The sequence below is a fragment of the Podarcis tiliguerta genome (assembly GCF_965153285.1).
Source record: "Podarcis tiliguerta genome assembly, chromosome: 2".
Lineage (NCBI taxonomy): Eukaryota > Metazoa > Chordata > Lepidosauria > Squamata > Lacertidae > Podarcis > Podarcis tiliguerta.
In genome coordinates, this window is record NC_139535.1 from 66,204,863 (window position 1) to 66,228,626 (window position 23,764).

General features: G+C 39.7%; 1 protein-coding gene across 3 annotated transcripts; it reads left to right on the plus strand.

Moving 5' to 3' along the window:
• Positions 1-1,131: 1,131 nt before the first annotated feature.
• Positions 1,132-23,232, plus strand: CDKL3 (cyclin dependent kinase like 3). 3 transcript variants are annotated; one of them, XM_083428881.1, is made up of 13 exons: positions 1,132-1,284; positions 2,991-3,172; positions 3,965-4,159; positions 5,378-5,556; positions 6,765-6,877; positions 8,903-9,042; positions 13,167-13,255; positions 16,032-16,173; positions 17,452-17,777; positions 18,048-18,141; positions 20,570-20,729; positions 22,483-22,580; positions 23,037-23,232. In XM_083428881.1, the coding sequence occupies exons 1-13, from the start codon at positions 1,218-1,220 to the stop codon at positions 23,073-23,075; spliced, it is 1,824 nt and encodes a 607-aa protein (XP_083285007.1). In that variant the 5' UTR covers positions 1,132-1,217; the 3' UTR covers positions 23,076-23,232. The 3 variants fall into 3 exon arrangements, with proteins under 3 accessions (XP_083285007.1, XP_083285009.1, XP_083285008.1); XM_083428883.1 differs by having other exon boundaries at positions 1,160-1,284; positions 3,000-3,172; XM_083428882.1 differs by having other exon boundaries at positions 1,238-1,324.
• The last annotated feature ends 532 nt before the right edge of the window (positions 23,233-23,764 follow it).

The window sequence follows — 23,764 nt, forward strand, 5'->3', positions numbered from 1 at the left end:
CCAGTGTCCATTAACTTTGTGCTCTGTTTTGTTCTTATATTTTTATTTTGTAAATTGGCGTGCCTTGAAAGAGTCCATTGTGAAGAAGAGGTGTAAGCCTAACAGCAATATTCCTATGGTTAGATTGGTTGGGTGTGTGTGTGTACATTTTAGTTCCCACTGTCTTGCCTGGCACACAGGAGGTGGATAGCCGATTTCTATTATATATAACTTTCCCTTGCTTTTTCAAACAAGTTCACATGCTGTCTGTTATCATTAATGAGGGCACCTATGAAAGTTGGAATGTTTTGGATGAGAGGTAAGAATATCCAGCCGTGGGAAATAAAATACTATGACGGGTGCTGTCCAGCTGTTCCTTTGCAAGCGGTATGTTAGATGGAAATATTAGGAAATGGTCTCCTGATAGATGGTTCCTAACTATCAGGCTTGGAGGAGGTGACACCTCCATCATTTGAAGTCAGGCTTGCTTGTGTGGTTGGCAGTTTGGAGGATAATAGCAGGCATCTGAGTTTGTACCTGAAACCTGCAGTAGGGGGTGCTTTCTGTGGGATCTGCTCCCTTGCTGGCATACCTGTTTACCTGCATAAATAAAGTGAATTAGCAAATGGCACTTCTGAACCCTTCCATAATCAGAAACCAACACAGTGCAATCTTTTCCCATGCTGACTCTGAGAAAAAGGCCCACTACATTCAGTGGTGCTTACTCTCTAAGTCAGGCATCCCCAAACTCGACCATCTAGATGTTTTGGGACTACAACTCCCGTCATCCCTAGCTAACAGGACCAGTGGTCATGGATGATGGGAACTGTAGTCCCAAAACAACTGGCGGGCCGAGTTTGGGGATACCTGCTCTAAGTAAACGCCATTCCGAATGGCAGCCTTTCGAATTGCGCTGCCCCGTCATCTGAACGCTTTACACTCTTGGGCAGATGGATTTGGGGCAGTCGACATTTCATGGCGCTTGCAAGGAAAACCCTAACGGAGGCCCGGCAGCCTTGCGAAACGGTCGTTTTTCAGAAACCCCCGTTAGGTAAGAGGAGCGATTCCGGCCCCATCCGCAGGCATGTTGCGGGACCAGCTGACGTCACCCACCGACCAGGGCTCAGCCCTCGCCCCACCTTTCGAACGCGTCGAACGCGATGAGGTCAGAGAGAAGCACCGCCTCTCGCTCCCGGGTGACGTAGGCCGGCCGGCTGTTGATATTGCCGGCTGTTGCTATGGTAACAGGGCCGGTTTGCTTGGCTGGGCCTAGGAGGAGTCAACATGGGGAGCTCCAGAGAGCAGGTCAGAGGCAAGAGCGCCTTTAATAGGAACTGCTCCGTGGGTGGGTGCACTGGCGCTTCCCAGAGCCAGGGTGGCCCCGGCAGGAGAGGCGGGGGAAAGAAGGGAAGCCGCAGGAGGGAGGGAAAAGCTTCCTCGGGGCGGGGACTGCGGAGCAGCAGAAAAGGTCGAAGGGCCGGTGGGGCGGAGGGAGGTAGCACCTCCAAACAAGGGGGGAAGATGAGCAAGCTTCAGGAAGCTGGGACTCCCCCCGCCCCCCCCCTCAATCCTGCAAGGACCGACGGAAGTAAAAAAAACCCCAAAACCAAAATGTTTTCTTTTTAAAACATCTGTTGTGTTTACTTCTCTTTGGCCAAAAAGCCTCCCAGGGCGTCTTACCTTAAAATAAAATAAAATAAAAATCGAACGGATTTCTCATCCTTGGAGGTTTTTTTTTAGCAAAGGTTGGAAGGCCATCTATCATGGATGCTTTAGCTGACATTCCTGTATTGTAGGGGGTTAGACTAGATGACCCATGGGGTCCCTTCCAACTTTCCAGTTCTATGATTCTAACAAATGCCAGTGACTCCAAAGCAAAGATCTAAACCCGAGAGAGCATCCCAACCCACAGAAGGGCTTGTGCGACCTGGCAGCGGTTGAACCCCGATGGTTCTGTGCCAGTGCCCCAAATGTGGGTTCAGGTGTTTCTTGAGAGGCTGGTGAGGTTTCCTGTCAAACAAGGCAGGGTGATTTTCAAGGGCCGGATCTGTGTAGGGAGGGGTAGGAAAGAGAGGCAGCTGAACTGTCATTAGGCAGTGTGAGGGCGGAACATAAGTGAACCGGGATAAACCACAGACACAGAGGGTGCAGATGCCAACACCCAAGGTGGGGGTGGGAGAGGTGAGATCATCCCACCCTCCTCACTTTCAGGCAGCTCTTTTGTGCAACTGCATTTCCCATGTACTTTGTGGTGAAGCTTTTTACAAGTGAATTGTGGCAGCGTGGCTAGTGGGATGTCTCCAATCAATGAATGAAGAGTGATACTCCCCCCCCCCCATATGAAAACAGGAACTGTTCCACATTGCCTCTTTAGTTATATTGTACTGCTGTGATCAAAACGGTTTACAAGGTTGTGGAGTGGGAACACCAGCAGTAGCTACAGTGTAAGAAAAGTCTTGGGGATTTGATTTGTTTATTTAAGACCATCCATGGCATGATACCTTACAATTAACAGGTGGGGCAGGTCCCTAGCGCAATCTAAAAGAAACAGATGCATGAGTAGGTGGGGAAGAATGTATGATTATTTAAATTATACACACTTTGCCCTAGTGACAATAATCTGGAGATAATTCAAAGTGGGGTGTCAGATGTCCCTTGCATACTCAGGTACAAGCCACTCCTGGTTACCTAACTAGAGGTTTCAGTACACCAAGCCCCAAGTCATGTGCAAGCCCTGTTGAAGGAAAACAGATTTTGCCGCAGCAGTGGTAGATTGCACAAAAAGAAATAACAGCTGGTCTTGATACTTACAGCTCTTCCTTCTTTCAGTGGAGAAGTTCATGGTATTTTGTGTTACTGTCTTTAACAGTTACAGCGCTTGTTAGGTGTGAAACTGGTTGAAAACATTTCTGTGTAGGAATAGCTCCTTTTAAATTTATTTGCGGAATTCATTTAAGAAGCAACAAAAAAGTTTGAGTACTTCAAAATAACATTTTCCCCCTTCTTTGAAGAGATTTCAGACTTGAGTATGGAGATGTATGAGATCCTCGGAAAAGTGGGAGAGGGAAGTTATGGAACGGTAATGAAATGTAAACACAAGGAAACAGGACATATAGTTGCCATTAAGATATTTTATGAGAAGCCTGAAAAGTCTGTCAACAAAATTGCAATGAGAGAGATAAAGTTCCTGAAGGTTTGCTTCTTTTGTTGCCGTTTTGAAAATCAATGCCTTGATATCCCCAGAGATCAAATATGCATAATTGTTATGTATATCTTTTAATTATTGCCTACTGAACACATATCAGAAAAAGGGAAGGGATAGTGTTTGTGTCAGATTTATTTTGTTGCTATGCTTTAAAATCAGAATCAGGATGTCAGTTGATTTCTGAGTACTGTACATTGATATGCTCTGGTGAATTCAGTGGTATTTTAGTGCTAAGTGTTCCAATATGAGTTTCTTCCAAGATTTTCTTCACAACCATGAGGGCTGAAAACTTGCTTTTTCATAAGTGATAACAGATTTTCTGATATTCAGATTTGAAACCTTAGACGTTGTGTTAATGTTGAAAATATATAGAGCCTTGTGTAGGCAAACATTAGCGCTATTCCTTTTCTTATTGTTAATAGTAAGACACATTGTGAAATTATTTTGTGTTGCTACCAGTTAAAATAATTATGCCTCACGTAAAGGAATAAAAACACAGTGGTAGAATGTTTAATAGACCTTAAATGAAGTAAACTATATGTTAATTATTCATAGAATTATTTTATAGCTATAGTTAAAGTTATTTTTCTTAATCTCTCCATAAATGATAAAACAAAGTTTATAAATACATATTGCATTTTCCCAATACAAGTACTGCGAATATGTTTGTTAAATCACTTCAACTTGTGTAGGCTCAAATTAATTGCAAGAAAGTAGATGAATTGCAAAACTCTTACAAAGGGAAGAAGAACATAAGTTTGTTTCCTCTTTTGTCAACAGCAATTTCGTCATGAAAATTTGGTCAATCTGATTGATGTCATTAAACAGAAAAAGAAAATCAACTTGGTCTTTGAATTTATTGACCATACAATTTTAGATGAGCTACAGCATTACTCTCATGGACTGGATAATAGAAGACTTAAAAGGTATCTCTACCAGATTCTTCGAGCAATTGACTATCTTCACAGCAACAATGTAAGTACCCTATAAAAGTCATGGAGAAAAATCAAAGGTTGAAACAGAATAATCCCAATCTGAATAATTTATCACATCTTTTATTGACAGAGGTTTATCTGCCTTTAATAATTTCAGGATATTAAGCTCAACAGATGCTGTTTCCCTATTACAGAAGTTCAAGAAAAACTATACCTGTTGTGTTTCTGTTAATCACCTGTTTAAAGTGCAGGAGGAAAAAATCCTCTTATTTGCCTCATGTATATGGTCATGAATGTAAACACCACATAATATGTTTTGTTTATGGGCCAATCTGTTCATATTCTTCTTTCTGCCTTATTCCCATTATGTTCTATAATTTCAACATACTGTAGATACAATAGATAAAGTTTGATATTCTTCATTACTGAGAATACATGGTGAAACGAGGCTTTTGTAAAAACTATTGCAGTTGTGAAAATACAAATCTATTGCACGGTTTTTAAAGAAGAAAGATCATTAAGGTACAGGAGGCTGCAAAATTAGAAATCAAACAATATCCATACTTTGGCAACAGCTGTGGCACTGATTTACAGCATGTGCTGTCACAGGATAGCACACTTATGAGTTCTGTTCATTGCAAATGCCCTTATCCAACTGCATTGCAAGCTTCAGGAACTAACACTGCACCAGAAAAATCCTGTGATAATGGCATAGCACATACCCACCTGATAGAAGTGCTGGGTATAGTTCTATACTTTCCTTTTAAGTAGGCCCAGTTTAATTCAGTGGGACCTACTTCTGAGTATACATGTATAGACTTGAGCTGTCAAAACAGTTTCATTTTTCTCACCAATCAGTCTTTGGAATTATAGTTTTGTGAGGGAGGCAGGGATTTCTCATAGATAATTCTCAGTACCCTCACCAAATGTCAGAGGAACATGAGATAAGCTTGATTTTAAATGTAGATATGACCATAGACTTTAGTTTTGTTCCAGGCACACTTTTCCTCAAATCCAGATTTTTTATAACACCAGAATAATCATTTTCTTACTATTCTCTGAGTTCCATTTCTTCTTATAGCTTCTCTCCATATCTCGATTTAATTGTTTGATGGGCAAAACTTGCTTGTTTATTTCATAACTTTGGGTAATCAATTAATTTCCCCCCTTAAAAATAAACTTCTTTGTTCCTCAGCTGATTCTTAAACTTTTTTTGTTCAACTGATTTTGTTCTTAAGTTTTATTCTTATTTTGTCAGGTCATTCATCGTGATATCAAACCTGAGAATATTTTAGTTTCACAGACTGGAATTACTAAACTTTGTGATTTTGGATTTGCTCGCACCTTAGCAGCCCCTGGTGACATTTATACTGATTATGTGGCCACACGGTGGTACAGAGCTCCAGAGTTGGTATTAAAAGATACTACATATGGGAAGTATGTATTTTTTTAAAATCCTGTTAATGAGCCTGCATTGGACAGCACTTTATCTTATATTTACCGTAGAAATTCAAGAAGGTAACTGTTAAAGGATATTCACATGAAAGCACTGAAAAAACAAATTTATATAAACTTGGATGCTGTGGGGCATAGCAGAGGGACATGAGATGGCGCCCTCACACACATTTAAACAGCAACTCCTCTTTTGATGAAGGGTGAGATTGATAAAATATCCAATCTTAATAATTCACATAACATTGTTCATAATCCTAACAACTGTACATACAGCATTGGATTCAGTGACATGAAAAAACATTTACCTTTAAATAAAATGTGTCTACTAGTGAAGGTTTCTGCTATTTGCTATATTTTGAAATTGAAGTAGTTGTGTTACACTGGGATTACACCCTAGTATTATTTTATGTTTACAAGTCTCATTGATTTCAGTGGAACATAGATGCACATAATAGGCATGATACTATTAGGCTAACAATTTCCCCAGTTCCAACTGCAGTGTCAGTCCCAGATTTTGGAGAGCACAAGGGCAAAATGCCCTGAGTAGGTCTAACTCTTTAGCACTGTCACCACAGACCATTTACTTGCCCCCCAATAGCCAGTCTTTACCACTATCCAGAAGGAGAGGGCAGGTTGAATAGAGGCTGCTTCTCCTTCTCCTTCCTCTTTCCACTGCTATTAAGCCTGGAGAGGGCAGGTAGCTGTAGCAGGAAGAATGAGAAGGAACAGAGTCAGGGGGCTTTGGGGGTCAGCAATAGTCTATTTCTGTGGTGTAGGCATTGGCAGATGTCTTACAATATCACACCTTGACCAACTGTGAAAGTCCCCTGTGATGGATAGGTAAATTGAGAGAAGTCTGGAAGAGATTCTGATTCCAACCTTATATAAAATTTATCCCAAGTTCCATTGAAATCATTGTGATGCATGCCAACACAATGCATTTAGGGCTGGGGTGCTGCCAGGCTGCAGTCCTCAAAGCACTTACTGGAAGTCATCAGACTTCCGTAGACAATAAAATTTGACTGTTATGTCCTTGGCTTTCGCTTATTGTCCATGTTTTTAGTTTCAATTTTTGTACTCTTTAAACGTTTCAATTTTTTCTTTAAATTTCTTATTTAAAAGATTTAGCTGACTTTATTATAGCTCCAGTCTCTGTATTGTTGAGCACTTTGTTCATTTCCTGATCTTAGACCTGTGGACATCTGGGCTTTAGGTTGTATGATCATCGAGATGGCCACTGGCAACCCCTATCTACCCAGCAGCTCTGACCTAGACCTACTTCATAAAATTGTGACCAAAGTAGGTAGGTACTGCTGCAGATGATCTCTGCAGAAATCATTGTAGTAAAATGTTGCTCATTGCTACTCTAAGCTCAATAATTAGCCATTGTACATCTCTACACAAGGTTTGGGCTTTAAATCACCATTTCTTAATTAAGGGAAGTGGAGGAAATATATTATTCACCTAAAAAAAGGAAATCATTTGCCACCAAAAGCTACAGACAGAATTCTAGAAAGAATCTGCTCAACATAACCTTCTCTACAGTCTAGTAGTTCTGTCTGTGTTCTCCTTTGATGCAAAGAGCAGCTTTGGGTGAAGGAGGGAACTTTTGGATCAGGAAACTGGCGTATGAGAAAATGTTAACTTCCCTCTCACTCCCAGTGGTGTAGCAGTGATCCATTTTGCCCCCCTTATCACCAGCCAAATTGCTTTTACATTTAGAGAAAAGAAAATAGCGGAGGAGATCCAGGAGATTTACTGCAGTCTTTTCTAGTTTGGTCCTCCTGAGCAGCTGAGCAGATTACTCCTCCATTTCTCCATAAGTAGATTTACTTTACTTTATGTCTATACCTCCATAATCCAAGGATCACAGGGTAGTTTATAATATAAAAACACAAAAATATATAACATAGAAACAAAAACAATATCCCCACAGTTTTATTAAATTGGAACACTTAGACCATGCACTTTTCAACACATTTGTCTGAATTACTTATTTCAGTGGAACTTACTTGTACGTTGCTTACCCATGCAGTTAAGTGCTACATACATTACGTCTTAAATAAATAATAATATAGTTTATATACTAGTGTTATGATTAGGTGTTGAGTTAAACATATCCTGAGTTCTCTAGTGGCTGTGTAGGAGGCATGGCCATGGATACGGGGGTGGCTTTTAACATATTGTCCCCTTTCTATTGGAATCACTTCAAGGGAAATTATTATGCGAGGTCTAGAGGCTGGTGTAAAGTTATACTGTTGATGCAGGACTCTCCATAGATCAGAGGTATACGATACATTATAAGTGTGGTCCTACCTCCTGCTGCCTTGTCCTACACATGACTGCACTCCATTTTAGCCACTCCACCAGTTTATTGTTGTGACAGAAAAGCCTTGAGGTGTTCTATGTTGCTGTGCATCTTGTGTTCCATTGGTAGAGCAGAGCCCCTACTAAATCTTATACTCTCAGCTGGCATTACAGAAGTGTGCCCTTAGTATTCCAACTATTTTTTCCCTTTTGGAGCAAATATCTTGTTGAAGTTTGGGAATGCAGAAGGATTGAAGTTTGTACATAGATTTGAGCTACTGTAATTCTGCTTTTTCCTGTTGTGGTCTCCCTTACTTTCCATATTCCTAATAAACGTTAAATAATTTGACAAGATTAGGTCTGCATGCAGAGTTGTTAACCTATTCTGGGTTTGCAGGAACTGGTTGAAGTACAGTGATACCTTGGGTTACAGACGCTTCAGGTTACAGACTCTGCTAATCCAGAAATAGTACCTCAGGTTAAGAACTTTGCTTCAGGGTGAGAACAGAAATCACATGGCGGTGGCAGTGGGAGGCCCCATTAGCTAAAGTGGTACCTCAGGTTAAGAACAGTTTCAGGTTAAGAATGGACCTCCAGAACGAATTAAGTTCTTAACCTGAGGTACCACTGAATGTGCTTGCCTTACTTGAGCAAAGTAGAGGGACAAGAGGGCTGGGCTTTTCTACACAAGTGTTGTGTTGAATGAGTCTTAAGTACAATTACATTAAGATCTTCACCAATATTATTTTAGGTTACAATCCTATATACATTTACCTTGAAGTAAGTCCTACTGAACTCTGTGGACCTTACTTCTGTATAGGATTGCACTGTTAGCATAATTAAATGTGTGTAAACGTTTGTCAATTTCAGTTAATAAGAAGCATGCTCTGTTTTTCAAAGTGTCAGGAGTGCACCTGAAATTAAATTGATTTTTGTCAACAAAATGTACCTTTTATCTGACACATTAATGCTTATTGGGTTTCTTTCTTTCTTTCTTTCTTTCTTTCTTTCTTTCTTTCAGGTAACTTGACACCTCACCTTCAGAATATTTTTATAAGGAGCCCAGTTTTTTCAGGGATGGTCCTTCCTGAAGTTCAGCACCCTAAAAGTGCAAGGAAAAAGTATCCCAAGCTCAGTGCACTGGTTGCAGATATGGTTCATGTATGTCAGAAGAGGTCTGAGTATCAAGCTTACTGATGATCATTATTTGTAGCCTGGTATAGTTTGTGTTCTGTAATTGACATCAGTGTTTCTGTTACTTTGTGTATTTAGGATTGACCTACAGAGCTATTTTTCCGTGTATAAGATGCCCCCATATATAAGGCGCCTCCTATTTTGGGGGACTCAAAATTAAGGAAGCACTACCTATGTTTAAGATGATTTTAAACCTAATTTTTGGGTAAAAAACCTAGCCCTTATACACGAAAAAATACAGTAACTGGTGCGGTTGTTTTTTTTAAAAAACACACCTTCAAATCCATTTAAATTTTTTGGCAGAAGTTTAAGAGCAAAAATTTAAGGCAACTTTTTGATAAGGTCTTTATCAAAGAGAATGTTAAGTTTCTTAAAGTATAAGCTGCTTTTCCTTATGACAACAACTAATTCCATGATGCATGTTATTCTCTGGGTGTTATCCTAAATACATTATTTTCAAGTAGCATCTGTCCATTAGAATCTAAATTCAGGAAGAAAGAATCTTTATGAGAGTTTTTATGGTTGAAATAAGAGACCTAAGAACTTCATTCAGCAGTTTAATCCTCTGAAGGATTCTGTTGAATTTTAAATGGCTTATTACATGTATCCACATTGCTAATGTAGGCAACCCTACAATGGAATCAATTGGAGCTATGAGTTTGCTTACAAATGTAAGTTCAGTAACTAAGGGCTTGTCCACACTTCTGTTAGTGGCATAATTTCTAGGCACAGACTGTGATTTGTAGGCGTGGATATGAGCATGGTTCCCCACCACCACTGTCCTTGGGAAAACCCACTGTTTATTGCTGAATTGGGTTGATACACAACAGTACTGCACTGCACTTGATGAGCCTTCTAAACCCCAGGGTTGTTTTGTCTGGTAGTGGCTATGAAACAACTGCCAAGGCTGCTGTGACTGGCCTGAAATGTGGCATCAGTTGTCTTATCCAAGCCTGGTCCTTGTCACTTGAAACATTGCTCAGAGCAATCACAGCAACACTGGGTTTTGTTGCATGGTCACTGGGCCAAACAGTATCCTGGCTCCAAAATAGGGTTTGCAATGGCTCAGCTGTGGTAAATTGTACTGGAAGATCTAGTTGAAATTTTGAAGCATACTATAATAGTCAAGCCCAATTCAATCAAAATGAGAACAATATCAGTGTAAATAAATCAGTCATACTGTATTTTTTGGTGTCATCTTGAAAGCTGTTCCATTAGGGTTCCTTGTAATATTTTAATTGCAAAATGCATTTCCCTATTCTTTTTCTCTGATGTGTTTCTGCAAACATGCTTCTAGGCAGTGTTTGTTTGTCAGATCTTAGCTTGAAGTCATTTTTTAATAGAGAATTATGTAAATGTTGAAGAAGGTGCCATTACAAATGTAACAAATCATTCATGAGAACAGCAATGCCAGGCATGCTTGCAATAATGTGCATTGCACTGCTATTATTCATACATGAACAAAAGTCTAAAGTATTCGATTCACAAACACAACAAGACATGCCATGATAAAGTGTCCTTACCAGCAGTGATTTCTTTAGCACTGATAGGATTGGTTTTTAGGAAATGAAGGCTCTTATTTATTCTGTGAAAGGTTAATGAAGTCAAGGTTCTGTAAGTCACAGAATGATAGTATTCATGAACCAATAATGGCACTGGTCAAACATGGAGATGCTATGGCATCTTCAGTTTGTTTGTTACACAGTTCTGTTGCATATTAAACAATGCTGGCGATAAAAGCAAAGTATTTTGTGCAAAGAAAGTGATAGCTATGTTGTTCATTGGATGCCTTTGTGTTAAACTTACAAAAGTATTGGACTGAGTCCATTAAGTTATATTTCTGCTCGAAAGCACAATAAAGATTAAGGAATAAAACTTTGATTTACCATAACATCATCCCAAAACAGCTACTCCTGCCTGAACAGCGTGCTGTGTGGGCCAATTATATAATATTAGGCAGCATTTGCTCCTTGATAAATATGGAGCAGCTGGCTGATGGGCAGCATTGCTCCAGAAAAATAGGCTTGCATGCTCCTCACTTCTTTGAGGAATCAGAAGTTCCAAGGACAGTTTAATTTTCTTTGGAGGAGAGCCCTGGAAACTTACACTGTCCTTGTGATAGCTGTTGTATTTACAAAGGTGCAAGCTGAGCACGTGGAAGAGGTACGTCACTCTCAATGATAGTCAGGTGTTCTTGCCTGGTGTTCTTGCCTGACATCCCCAGAACAACATTAGGCAAACTTGCTGTCTCCCAGGCTGCTTCCTTCCAGTCCAGTTAACTACAGAGTGCTCATCCTTCTCCCCCAACTCAAAACTGCAGATCCCTTTCCAGCCAGGCTACCCCCTGTTGAGCACTGACCATAGACCCCCTTCCTTGCAGGTAAATTGTCCACCGGGAGAGGGAACCCTCCTAATCATTACTTTTCATTGGGGGTCTGCCCTCACCATTTGCAAGCAAACAGCTTAGAAAAGAATAAATACCCAACAGGTATAAATATGAATTAGCTGCTCTGTGAGGTGCATACTTTTAGATATTAATTCATTCTGAACAACACCTTTGTAAACAGAGAGCTGGCACTTTTGTTGTTTTAATTTCCAGGGTCCTGGCAACCAGATTGATTTTCCATTTTCCATTAATTGTATTCACTCTTCTTTTAAAAAGCTCAAAGTAGCTTTTGTGTGCACAAAGTATTTTTCTGTCATGGAAGAAGATGAGAAGCTTCTGCTAGGTTTTTTGGGTTTTTTATAAGCGTGAGTCTAATTCAGTTCAAAGCATACCACTATTTCATTTTAATCTTGGTGGTACTGTTTTGCCTGTACAAAGGCAATGGCATGATAGCCACACCATCCTTCAGTTTTGCTGCTGCTGTGTCACTCCCATCTATCCAGTGCTGGGTGATGTCAGGTGTACAGTGACTCATATACAGTAGAAGACTCAAGGAAAAGAGGGAGAAGCCTTAAGAGGACTCTCCACACTTTTTCTTGACTTAGAGCCAAATTACATATTATGACAAATAAATCACTAGGGAAATTTGTCAGGTTTTGTTTTTTTAAATCGGTGTTGGGGATTTTTTCACTGGGACCTCAGCACATGAGGATGGGAGGTTTCATCCTTCCATCCATAGCTATGATAATGATAAAAATTAACTGCTCCATACAGCTATTAGTCCTGAAAAAGCTCTAATTGGCACCAATGGGAGCTCCCGCTCCCCTGCACAATAGCACTGTGAGGGGGACGTTTTGGTAGCTCACCTTTCATACGCATGGATACCATAGCATGATACATCATAAAATAAATCACACAACAAATTTATACGCAAAAATGGCCCTCAGAATCCCAGTGAAAGTACTATTGCATTTTTCTAGAAAGAACATATTGTGCTTCCTTTTGATGCAGTAGTCATAACTACTTCTTTGGCCTTTTGTTTTAACTTTCATGTAAGCTGCATTCTTTACATGGCTATTATTCTGTTATATTGCTTTCACAGGCACTATCCAATAAATGCTCACAGCCCTTCCAAATCAAGTTCAGACAGCATTCCAAAACTCAATGGTTCTGCTAGCTGGGGGAAGCATTGCGTTTTTCCAAAAATAACATGTTGTGTTGGGAAAATTCAAGTTATGTTTCCTGTAGGCAGAATGGCTGGATCCCATGTGATACAGTAAATGATCAGCAGTTATATAGTTCTTTTGCTATAAAAGGGGTCTGGGTACCTGAAGTACCACGTTATTGGAAGAGGGGAGATTTCAAAGATCAGAAAAAATATATTTATCTTTTATTTTAAGTACCATGAAACAAAATTTCTCAACTGGAATTTCAGCTCAATTTTCATGGTAATCAAGAGAGATTTATTTGTTACAGTAATAAAATGGCAAAATGACTGCATGTAGAAAATATGCTAATATTCCTTAAAATTGTTAAATAACAATTTCAATATGCTTTCATTTTTTGTTTATTTCACTTATTAATAAATAATAAATAATAAATGTTATATAGTACACATTTTATTATACACATTTCCCTCCTGGATAATATTATATAAGCTTTTAGAAATTCTGCCTTCTAAAATAATTGTTCCATTATTTTTTAGGCTTGCTTACAAATGGATCCTGCAGATAGGATATCATCTGCTGATTTATTACAGCATGACTATTTTACCAGAGATGGGTTTGTTGAAAAGTAAGTGACATGACCTCAGGCTTTGGATTTTTCTATGAGAGGCTTTCAAGATGATTGACATTTTTCATGACAAATACATGCTAATAATTTGTTAGGAGTGAGGGAGGAATCAAAACATCTCCACCTATAGTAATGCTTCTGTTGGTGAGATACTGCATATTCCCTATGCTCAAATACTTAATTTTTGGGAAACCTGATTTTCTTACTAGGTTTGAAATGCAAAATACTGCCGTTTCAAATGTAACTACTGTGTGATTGTAACTGTTCAAATGTCTCAACACCATGTTGGCCAGTGCTTGAGATGTGACTGATGGCTCCTGCATTAACCAGGTAGAATTGTGAATACAGTGGTACCTCGTGTTACATACTGTTCCCCTTACAAATGCTGCAGGTTACGTGCTCCGCTAACCCGGAAGTAGATGCCCCTTGTTGCAACCTTTGCCCCGGGATGTGAGTGGAAGTCGCGCTCCAGTGGCGCGGCAGCAGCAGGAAGCGCCATTAGAGAAAGCGCACCTCATGTGGGAGGTGCCATTAGAGAAAGCACGCCTCATGCTACAAGCGGTTTCCTGTTATTAATGGACCTCCAGAACGGATTAAGTACGTAACACGAGGTACCACTGTGTACATTAAAAAGCTCTTAACAACACTGTGACAATGTTCAGGAGTGCAAATGATTTTGCAAAACACAGGAGCCAATCTGATCCGATCTTCTAGGAGCCAGCTTGGAAGGAAGATGAGATTGATGTGTGAACTCACCATCAAGTAGAAATCTTGCTCTAGTCTGTCTCCACCATCCTTTTTCCAGGCTATGCTTAATTGAAAGGTATCAAACTAACCTGAAAATCACAGCCTCAGAATTGGAGGCCCTTCGTTCAATGAGTGACTCCTACTTCCATTTAGGAACCATGGCTGCAATCTTAATCCCATTTACCTGGGTGTAAGCTCCATTGAATTCATTAGGACTTCTGCCAAGACATGGGTAGGATTGTGGTGTAACAGAGTAGGAGGAGAAAGCCAACTCTCATACACATCAGCACACATGGGAAAAACTTGCTACCTAAGCTCTTCAGTCAGCTGGGTGCCAGGAGCAATATTTAGGCACAGCGGCAGCCTGTGTTTTTGCACATCGGATGCTGTGTAAATTGAACTGAAGTTTCTGAAAATTAACTACTGCTACAAAAAAAGCCCCCACCATGTACTGCAGCTGTGTCTCTGAATGATCAAAGCTCATTAGAATCTCCATAATTAAAAGATACCTAAATGGTCACAAGTGGGGTAGTGTAAATCACCTTTTGAGAAGGGCAACAGGATGCACAGATTTACTGTCACCCACCTCAACAAGTAGCTGACACTTTAAAGCCTCACATGGTCAGAATCTATTCAGAGGTAGGGATGTTGTGCAGAACACACACATCCTAAGTGCTTGTATATTCTTGGCTCCAGGTGGCAATTTGTGTGGGGTTTTTTTTTGGGGGGGGGAGAGCCAGAAGGACAAACCAGGTGTAGAAGGCTGTTTCCAGTTCATACATCCGACTCATGGATTTGGACCTTAAGGTTGCAATTCTAAGGACATGTAGTTTGAAATAAATTCCATTCATATCAATAGGACTTTAGTACATGTATTTTTAGATCATTCTGTGTTATGATTTTCAGCTAAATGGACAATCAGTCACTATGATACTGTTTTTCTTGACTTAATCGTCTTGTCAAGCATTAGGCAAAAAAGAACAAATTTGTTGCAAATCTTTCTAGGCATTTGTTCTGTTTTCTCAAACCTCAAAGGGGCTTTGTTAAAGTTCCATGTCAAGAAAGAATGCTTGATCTTTAGAATACAATAAATAGACCGGTGCATAATTTATGAAGGCTGAAATAGAACTTGAAAGTTGGAATATGGTTTGCAATGAGAAATAAACATTTGACATGGAACACAATGCACTTATAAGCAAGTGGTCTTTACAGTATTTGCCTTTAGGGCCACAACTCAGATGTAGAACAGATGTGTTGTGGTTGGCATGTTTTCTAGTTCTGCTAAATATATTCCAGAAGGGCAGTTGTTTTAATCCGTTGCAGCAAAAACAATGGAGTCTTGTGGGACCCTAAAGGCTAGCAAATGTATTACAAACCGGCATAAGCTTTTGTGGACCATAGTAAGCATGGTTGGCATTCTGCGTAGGATAAACAGGTTGGTGTCTTTGAAAGATAGTAAATAGGCAAACCAGATAGGTAACTAAAATGGCAATATAGAAAAGCCAGTGGAGGGATATTTCAGACCCAGGCCATTCTGTGATGGTTCTTAAGGTAGCCATCATTGAACAAAGGAACTTCAAAGGAAGACTGCAACATGAAACGGTTGAATCATGATACGTCAAACAATTCAGTGGCATCAGTTGTGGATTGAATCAGCATAAAGGATTTTATTACATGTGTTAATTGGCTTCCCAATGCCTGGATGCTTGTGTTAGGAACTACTTTTTGTGAATGACCACTCATAATATAATTTACCCATAATCTGTATTTTTAAGTATTTCATTTCCTTCTCACCTGTTTACACTCCCTCCCCATTTGAATCAGACATATACCTGCTACCTGGGATACAACTTCAGGTACCTGATGAAGTAGACCGTAGTCCAAAAAACCTTATGCCATAATAAATGTGTTGCTGTGAAGATGCCATAAGACTCTTTGTTGCTGTTCTTGCTACAGGAGACTATCATGGCTACTCCTCTAGAATTTGTTTGTATATGCTTGTTGATGTAAATGCACTTTCCATTATCAGATTCTTACCAGAATTGAAATCCAAATTACTCCAAGAAGCAAAGTTGAATTTTCTTTCAAAATTCAGAGACAATAATAAAGAGATGGATGAAAAAAGAACAGTTCACATTAACGTGTCTCAGAGTGGCCCAGTTATTGTGAAAGTAAGAATGATTACTTTTTTTAGAATGTTTATTATTATTTTACATGTAGCAAAAACTATAGGCTAGCAATATGCCACCCCACATTGAGTAGTTAGGAGAGCTGCCATAGATACCTACAGTTATACAATTATTATTCCCCATTAGTTACTTGCTTATCATTTTGTACATATATTAGGTTCCCAGATCCCACTAGTATAAACAGAATAAACTAGTGTAAACAGAATAAACCTGTCTAATGTACACAGGTTGCAGAATTTGATTAGACTTGAGAATTTTAGCTTACTCTGGGAATTCAGTCATATTATTAAATGAAAGGTCAATGTGATACTTATTCATCAGTGCTTATTCACATCAGTTTCAGCCCATGCCAATTGCATTGCAGAGGTGGACTTTGAGCTTCTCAAAGTGGTGCCCTGTGCAACACCAACATTTGGCACCCTCATGCCTTCTGTTGTTCATTATTTTTGGGGTGCTCCTTGTAACACCCTCTTAGCTCAGCACCCAGTGTGGGCAAACTGGTCACACTCCCCTGAATCTGCCTCTTGCATTGTTTGTCAGCCACACCTGACTTTTAGCAGAGCTGCCATAGGCTGAACAAGTTATATGTTGGTCATGTGATTGTTGCCTTCACAATTGAGATGTTTTGAATTAAGATAGTCGGTGTCCCAAAGAAGGAAAAAAGAAGACATGAGTCTTGTTATGGTAACAAAGTCTGAGAAGCACTTATTGGTCTGTTTTATAATATTTGTATTTTCAGGGCTATGAACAGTGAGAGAAATTAAGGAATGGTTTGCAATTTTAAGTAGGCCACAGAATTAATGACTGTTCTATTATGTTGAAACTGTGGAGAATGGAGAGAATTCCACAATAGTGCAGCATTACTTTTAATACTAATTACTAATAAGCAAATTCAAGATCATTTTTAGATTGTGTTCTAGTATTTCATAAACATTTTACTGTTGGCTCACTCAGGATTTTTCTCTGTGTCCATGTCACTTCCAGGATTTGACCCAGAAAGTGAAACTGTTGTTCACTTTTGATTGCCTGACCATTTGCCTACCAAAGCTATTAATTCATAGTTGGTGGATTGGGGAATTATGTAGGGATTATACATCTTTACCTGTTGAATGTATCAAAGAGATTCACACTCTGAAATGAATTGGACACTACTGGTTTTTTTCCAACTCCATGGATCTCAATTCCCAACTTTTTCTGTAGGATCAGAATGTAGGTTAATAGAAGGAATTGCTTAATATTTGTGTGTATTACCTGTTCTAGGAAATTGAAAAGGACAAAAAACCAAAGGAGATGAAGGTCAAAGGGATCAAAATGAAAGGGGTGAAATCTGAAATCTCAGAGCTGAAAAGGAATGAACAAGAAGACGCCGTTTCGCAGTGGGCTGCTCTGTCTCAGAATGCTCTAAACCTTCCTCATGAAAACAAACTGACAGGCAATGATGGCACTGGTCTGGCAGCCAGCACTGACGCTGGTGGGACAAAGGAGGATTCTCCACAGACACCCACTATGACAATGCCACGCATCAACCCAAACTGCGGAAATCTTACTGCAAATTTCAATTCACACTTCCTGTGCCCTAATTCAAGGTATGTAATGCAAAAGTGAATGCAGGTGGGGAATTGGAATGCTTGGGAAAGATCAATTTTTGCTCAAAGTTTTAAAAAGAAACAGTTTAACTGCTGAATTTAGATAAGCTATGTGTGATTTCTTATCGAGGAGCTATCCCTGCCACAGCGTTTGGGGTGCGTGGGGAGATATTAAATATGGAACATGCTTAATAAAAAAATAAAAATCTAATGACATGAGTTCTTAGTTGAGAATGAATTTGGAACTTCATTTATTTGCTTGTTTATCAGATTACCTGAAAAAGCAAAGAAAAGACGAAGTCCTTGGCCACAAGTGTCACAAATGGGTCCAAATAACCGTCAAGAAGAAGGGACTATATCTCAAGTAAGTGTACAGTTTTAAAGATCAATTTGGTTCATCTGGTTATGTCTTTGAAGTATATTTTTAAGCCAATGGTTGCAATTCAGAGAATGATTGACATGCCTAAGGGCCAAATTTGATGCAAAAACAGCAGGCTCTTTCTTTAAAGCCACTTGAGCCTGCCAGGTTGTATATAAAGCAGGGAGTGTTACTTTTTTATCAGCAAGGGTTCAGACTTAGAGTTGCTAAACAGTCCCCCTGCATTAACACTTACCTCTCTGAAGTCCCTACCTACATGCTTTTCTACTTAGCCCAGCTTTGCTATGAGAAATGAGCTTTCATCTCACCCATGGGCCCCTTTTGAACTCAGAATCAGCCTTCCACCTCTGCACACTTGCTTGTATTACTAGAAAAGTATTGAGCACTTGTTGAAAAAATAGCAACAACTAAAGCACTATATGTGCAGGCTGACATTCATACCTTCCTAGCTTCTGGACCACAGCTGTTAAGCTTCAAGTGAATAGACTTACTCCCCCCGCCCTCCCCCCCAAGAGCTATGCAAAGGTTTTCCCTTTGTTGGCGCTTACACCCAGGGAAAAGTGAAGGAAGAAGGAAGCTTTAGGCTGAGGACGTGGGTGGTGCTGTGGGTTAAACCACAGAGCCTAGGACTTGCCGATCAGAAGGTCGGCGGTTCGAATCCCCACAACGGGGTGAGCTCCCGTTGCTCGGTCCCTGCTTCTGCCAACCTAGCAGTTCAAAAGCACGTCAAAGTGCAAGTGGATAAATAGGTACTGCTCCGGCGGGAAGGTAAACGGCGTTTCCGTGCGCTGCTCTGGTTTGCCAGAAGTGGCTTAGTCATGCTGATCACATGACCTGGAAGCTGTATGCTGGCTCCCTCAGCCAATAAAGCGAGATGACCGCCGCAACCCCAGAGTCGGACACGATTCGACCTGTTGATCAGGGGTCCCTTTACCTTTATGCAAGTAGCAAGATTTTCTGTAAAGGCTGGCTGCATTTTGACCAAAGATCACCCTCAGGGCAAAGGATCTCCTTGTCCAGTTAAAACAACTCACTCACGTATTTTGGAACCTTCTAAGCACTAGCTTTGCACAACTGTTCCTTCACTTTCCTTTTGTTTTGCTTTTTTTAGTGCTGCTTTTCTCCTCGGCTTTTGCTGTATTATTATTTTATTTATATGGCTACTTACCCCTGAAGGTCTCAAGGTGACTTACATAGCAAAAAATACGCCTTAAAAAACATACAACGCTAATAGTGTTCACGCTAAACATCTCCTACCCCACAAGTTCATATCTCCCACCATAAATTTCTCACAAGTGATTACTGTAAAACAGAAAGCAATTAAAAACCATCTGTTGAGGAAGCAGAAGACAAATATCAACATTCAAACGCTTGAGTGTACAAAAAAAGTCTTAACCTGGCACTGAAAATGTGTTAGACCTCCCTGTAGAAAAGGTGTTTTCTAATGTAACCCTTAGAAGGAATACTTGGAGGAGGATCTCCAAGGACAACCTGAGACTCCATGCGGGTTTAAAAAGAAAAAGGCACTCTATAATGTAATCTGGTCCTGGGCTGTAGAAAGCTTTACAGGCTAAAATGAGCACTTTGAATTGGGCCTGTAAAGCAACCTGGAAGTCAGTGCAGACAGACAAGCATGGGTATTATATACTTGAACCTCCTGGTCCCAATTGTAAGTCTGGCCACTGAATTCTGCATCAGCTGAAATTTCCAAACTCTCAAAGGCAGATGTCAGCTCCTGATCACAAGCAGCTATGGCACTAATTGGTCAGGGAGCAAAAAGATGCTCAGCTCCTAGTACATTACAGCACCAATTGGTAAGCTGGCTTGCAAGTGTGCACAAGGATGAGGCTAGTGACTACAGTTACCGAACTGCCTGTTTGCAAGTGGCAATGGATGCTGGAGGGCTGGGGCATGCAAGGCATTAGCCCCAGAGATCTATGCTGGACTTCATGGGCCATAGCAAATGTCCCAGTATTCTGGGTACCGGGTCTGTTGTATAATGTATAATGTTCACATATAATGTATAATGTGGAATACAGTCCAGATATCTCTACTACTGTTGTTCAAGGGAGTCTTCAGCAGATAAGAGAGCTGTCATGCCTCCCTGGTAGATGTTGTAAACCGAACAGGTGATTTAACTGTCCATGGAATAAACAAATATGTTTGTTGCTGGATGCTGCCAGCTACTAAGGAAAAAGACCTGTTGATTTTGTCTGAAAGATGCAATTTCTAATAGTTCTTCTAGCCCATAATAGTGATTTATTCCTGCCTGGTGATACAAGCTTCCTCGAAAGAGAGACTTTAAAGATTATTAGTACTTTGTGTCAAGGTCAGAATTAACTACTTAGAGGCATAGATAAGTTGAAACTGTAGCACAGATGTTATCTTGGATACATACTGATTCCATTTTTAGAACCAAATAGAGAAGGTCTCTCTGTATGAAAGAGCTGCTCAGATTGATCAAATGGTCACAATAAATAGAAAGAAACGCAATATTTCAAGATGTGAGAAGAAGGACATTCACTTCCCAGAGCTAACCACGGGGCAACAGAAAGAACTGAAAGGAATGGAAAGTATGCTTGCTATCTTCTATAGATTTTTTTCAGATAAATTGTAAGGCTCAGATAAGTTAATCTGAAATGAAACTTAAATATCTATATATAAGATTTGTGGAACGTGCTGCAAAATTGTGCAGGTTTTTTTAAGGCTTTCTTTTGATGAGTCAGTTGGAGCAGATTCCTTCCTTTTCAAATCAAAAGCTGCATGCAAATAGAACTAAAAACAGAAATCAGCTCAGGGCTGGAATGTACGTGTGTATGTATGTATGTATGTATGTATGTATGGAAGTAATCTTCATGCTGTATATTTGTTTGCTTATTTAGCCCTCAGTGTTGTTTCAGACAGGTTGACTCTCTTTCAAACATTGTTTAAATGCTGATTTTATTTATTTATTGGTATTAGAAAGGGCAGTGAATTAAAAATCCCCTTCCCAGTACTGCTGCTTCATAAAAAGAGACCCTTACTTGGAGCTGCTTTTAAGTAAATATTTTAAAAGTTTAAAAATACTGTCATGGATCTCCTGTATAGATTTTTCTTTGAATAACAGAACCCCTGCCCCACATATCGCAAACTGCTTTTGAACACAACACAAACAAAATTTCAAAATTTTGCCATCTAGCTTGAGGTGAGAGGGGGAATGACTTCCATTTCATAAAACTAAGGCTAAGGTTTCCTTGGGCCGACAGAACTAATTTCAGAGTTCCTTGAATTATGGCTGCTGTATTATGGTTCTGTATTTGAAGTGATTAAAAAGGTTGAGTGGTGGTGGCAAGTGTGCAGTTGAAGTGGTGGGTGGGCATGGCTGAATCTGGCCTCTGAGAATTGTGCTTGCAGCTGCAGAAATTTATAAAAATGAAGCAAAAGGAACCTCTTCCCAACACCACTTGTTAAAATGAGGGGTGGGTACTCCATTGCCCCACAAACTTACCAGTTGTCAAAATTAAGGGTTTTTTTTCTTTTTTTAAAAAATGTGGAACCCAGAAAAAGGCTGGGAAAATGAAGTTGATGGTATGCATGACCGCAGCCCGGTTCAGCATATTACTGAACATTATTATTATTATTATTATTATTATTATTATTTATTACACCCTGCCTTTTCCCACTTTTCGGGACTCAAAACATACAATCAAAACAAAAACTTTCATCTATATAAATAAAATCTCAGAATAGCACAGCAGGTCCCCCCCCATTAAAAGCAATCAGTTCCCCAAAGCGTGTTGGAACAAGAAGGTCTTACCTGCTAGCAGAAGGACAAGGAGGGAGCCCATTTAACTTCTCTAGGGAAGGAGTTCTAGAGTCTGGGAGCGGCATGAGTGCCTGCCTGCCACTGTGAATCTGTGTTTTTGTAAAAAGCCGGGGTCTGATGCCCGTCTCTGGTGGTCATTTGTGGGGTTTGTGGACTACAGGGCCCCAGAGGGTGTCCCAAAGTCAAGAACTAAAAGCACCACTGAATGAAGTGGCAGGGGGATTAGTGCTCAAATATTTTCCTATTGCCCCATGTTCAGCAGAAAAATGCCCCCTTCAGTTGGTTTTTCCCATGAGGGAGGTCACAGAATTGTGTTCACAAGAATCTGAATTTAAAATTGAAAGCTTCCATGATATAATAAGCTCTAAAGCCAAAAATAACTAGTTATCTTTCATTTTTTTAAAAAAATCAATTAAATCATGGTTTTCTTTGTTTCCTTAGCTAGTAGATTGTACATTTTGGATAATTCAAACTAGAAAAGCATCCAAATCTAGAAATAATTAGGTATTTGTTTGTAAAAGTTAAACAGGTAAGAGTGCTGAAGAGGGAGTCAAAGAAATCTGAAGTATCTAAAATACCATCTTTACTAAATGTGGATCAGAATCGTGAAAAACTTGAGGTAAATTCAAATTTCTTAGCCAGTATAAAAACATGGATTCTGTAACTGAACAGTGAGTTAAGTGTGCCTATGCCAGTTTAAAATAATGGAATTAAAGATAGCTAACTCTCTGTTGAATTGTAGTAAAAGATTTTGTCAATATTTGGACAAAGTACAAATATTCTTGGACTTAGCTAAAATATATAATTACTGAGTTGTTGAAAATTAGAGAATACATGTAATATTTGCATTCTTTTGTCAGTCATTTACAAGTAAATATAATGCATAATTGCATTCAATGGGAACATTTCCTAGACATCTGCTAAAAAGCTGCTGAACTCTTTTAGAAATTTTGATTGTATGTTTAAAAATGCTTTGCTTTTTTATTTGAAGGGAGATAGTTTTAATTTGGTGAAAAAGTGAGTTTTCACTAATTGGCTTCTATCGACTAACCTTATTTTTTAATTTAATATTTAGAACACAGGAAATGCAGGAAATACACCAAATGAAAACTAGCCAAGTTTGCCCGTGAAACAGCATGCATCTTGGGAAGATGTACAATGTCTGGAGGAGTAAGACACTTGCTTTTCAAAAAAACTTTTCATTAAAAAAGTTTCATGAATAACTCTGCATACCACGTGTAGATCCTCTAATAAAGTATTTTGAAATGTGATGGTCACAAAAACATTCATTTTTACAATATACTGTATAGTATTTTTAAGGCGGGGGGGGGTCACCAGTGTGGTGCCTATAGATGCAATGGGACCTTTGAGGTCTTCCGCTGGTGCCCATGAGGCCTCTGCCCCTTGGTCATGAGACAATTGGGGTGGTTACCTTTTTATCCCTTGTAAGCATATAGAACTGAAGGAGGAAGTTGGAAGAGTGACACTCTTTCCCATTTCCTCTTTCTGCTCTATGTGCTTCTAAAGGCTCAGAATAAATATACTGAATTGAACTTTTACCCAGTTCCCTTGGAAAAAATGTGTGTGCGCTTTCTCTCTCTTTTGTGAGTGGTGGGCAGTGGCAGATTTAGGGTAGTGTGACTGGGCTCAGTGCCCAGTGTGGGGAAGCAAGGGGGACGACGCAGCTATGACATAGTACACATGCAGAATGGAAGGTCAGAGGTAGGGGTGTTGAATTTTGGCCTTGCAGAGGGCACTGCTGGAATTTGAAAGACCAAAGTCCACCCCTGTGGTAGGGCAGAT

Bases quoted from the DNA above. Each gene is read 5' to 3' on its own strand.
- CDKL3 (XM_083428881.1), top strand. From the start codon at position 1,218: ATGGTAACAGGGCCGGTTTGCTTGGCTGGGCCTAGGAGGAGTCAACAT. The intron at 1,285-2,990 runs GTCAGAGGCAAG...CCTTCTTTGAAG, and splicing joins TGGGGAGCTCCAGAGAGCAG to AGATTTCAGACTTGAGTATG. The intron at 9,043-13,166 runs GTATGTCAGAAG...ATTATTTTTTAG, and splicing joins TGGTTGCAGATATGGTTCAT to GCTTGCTTACAAATGGATCC.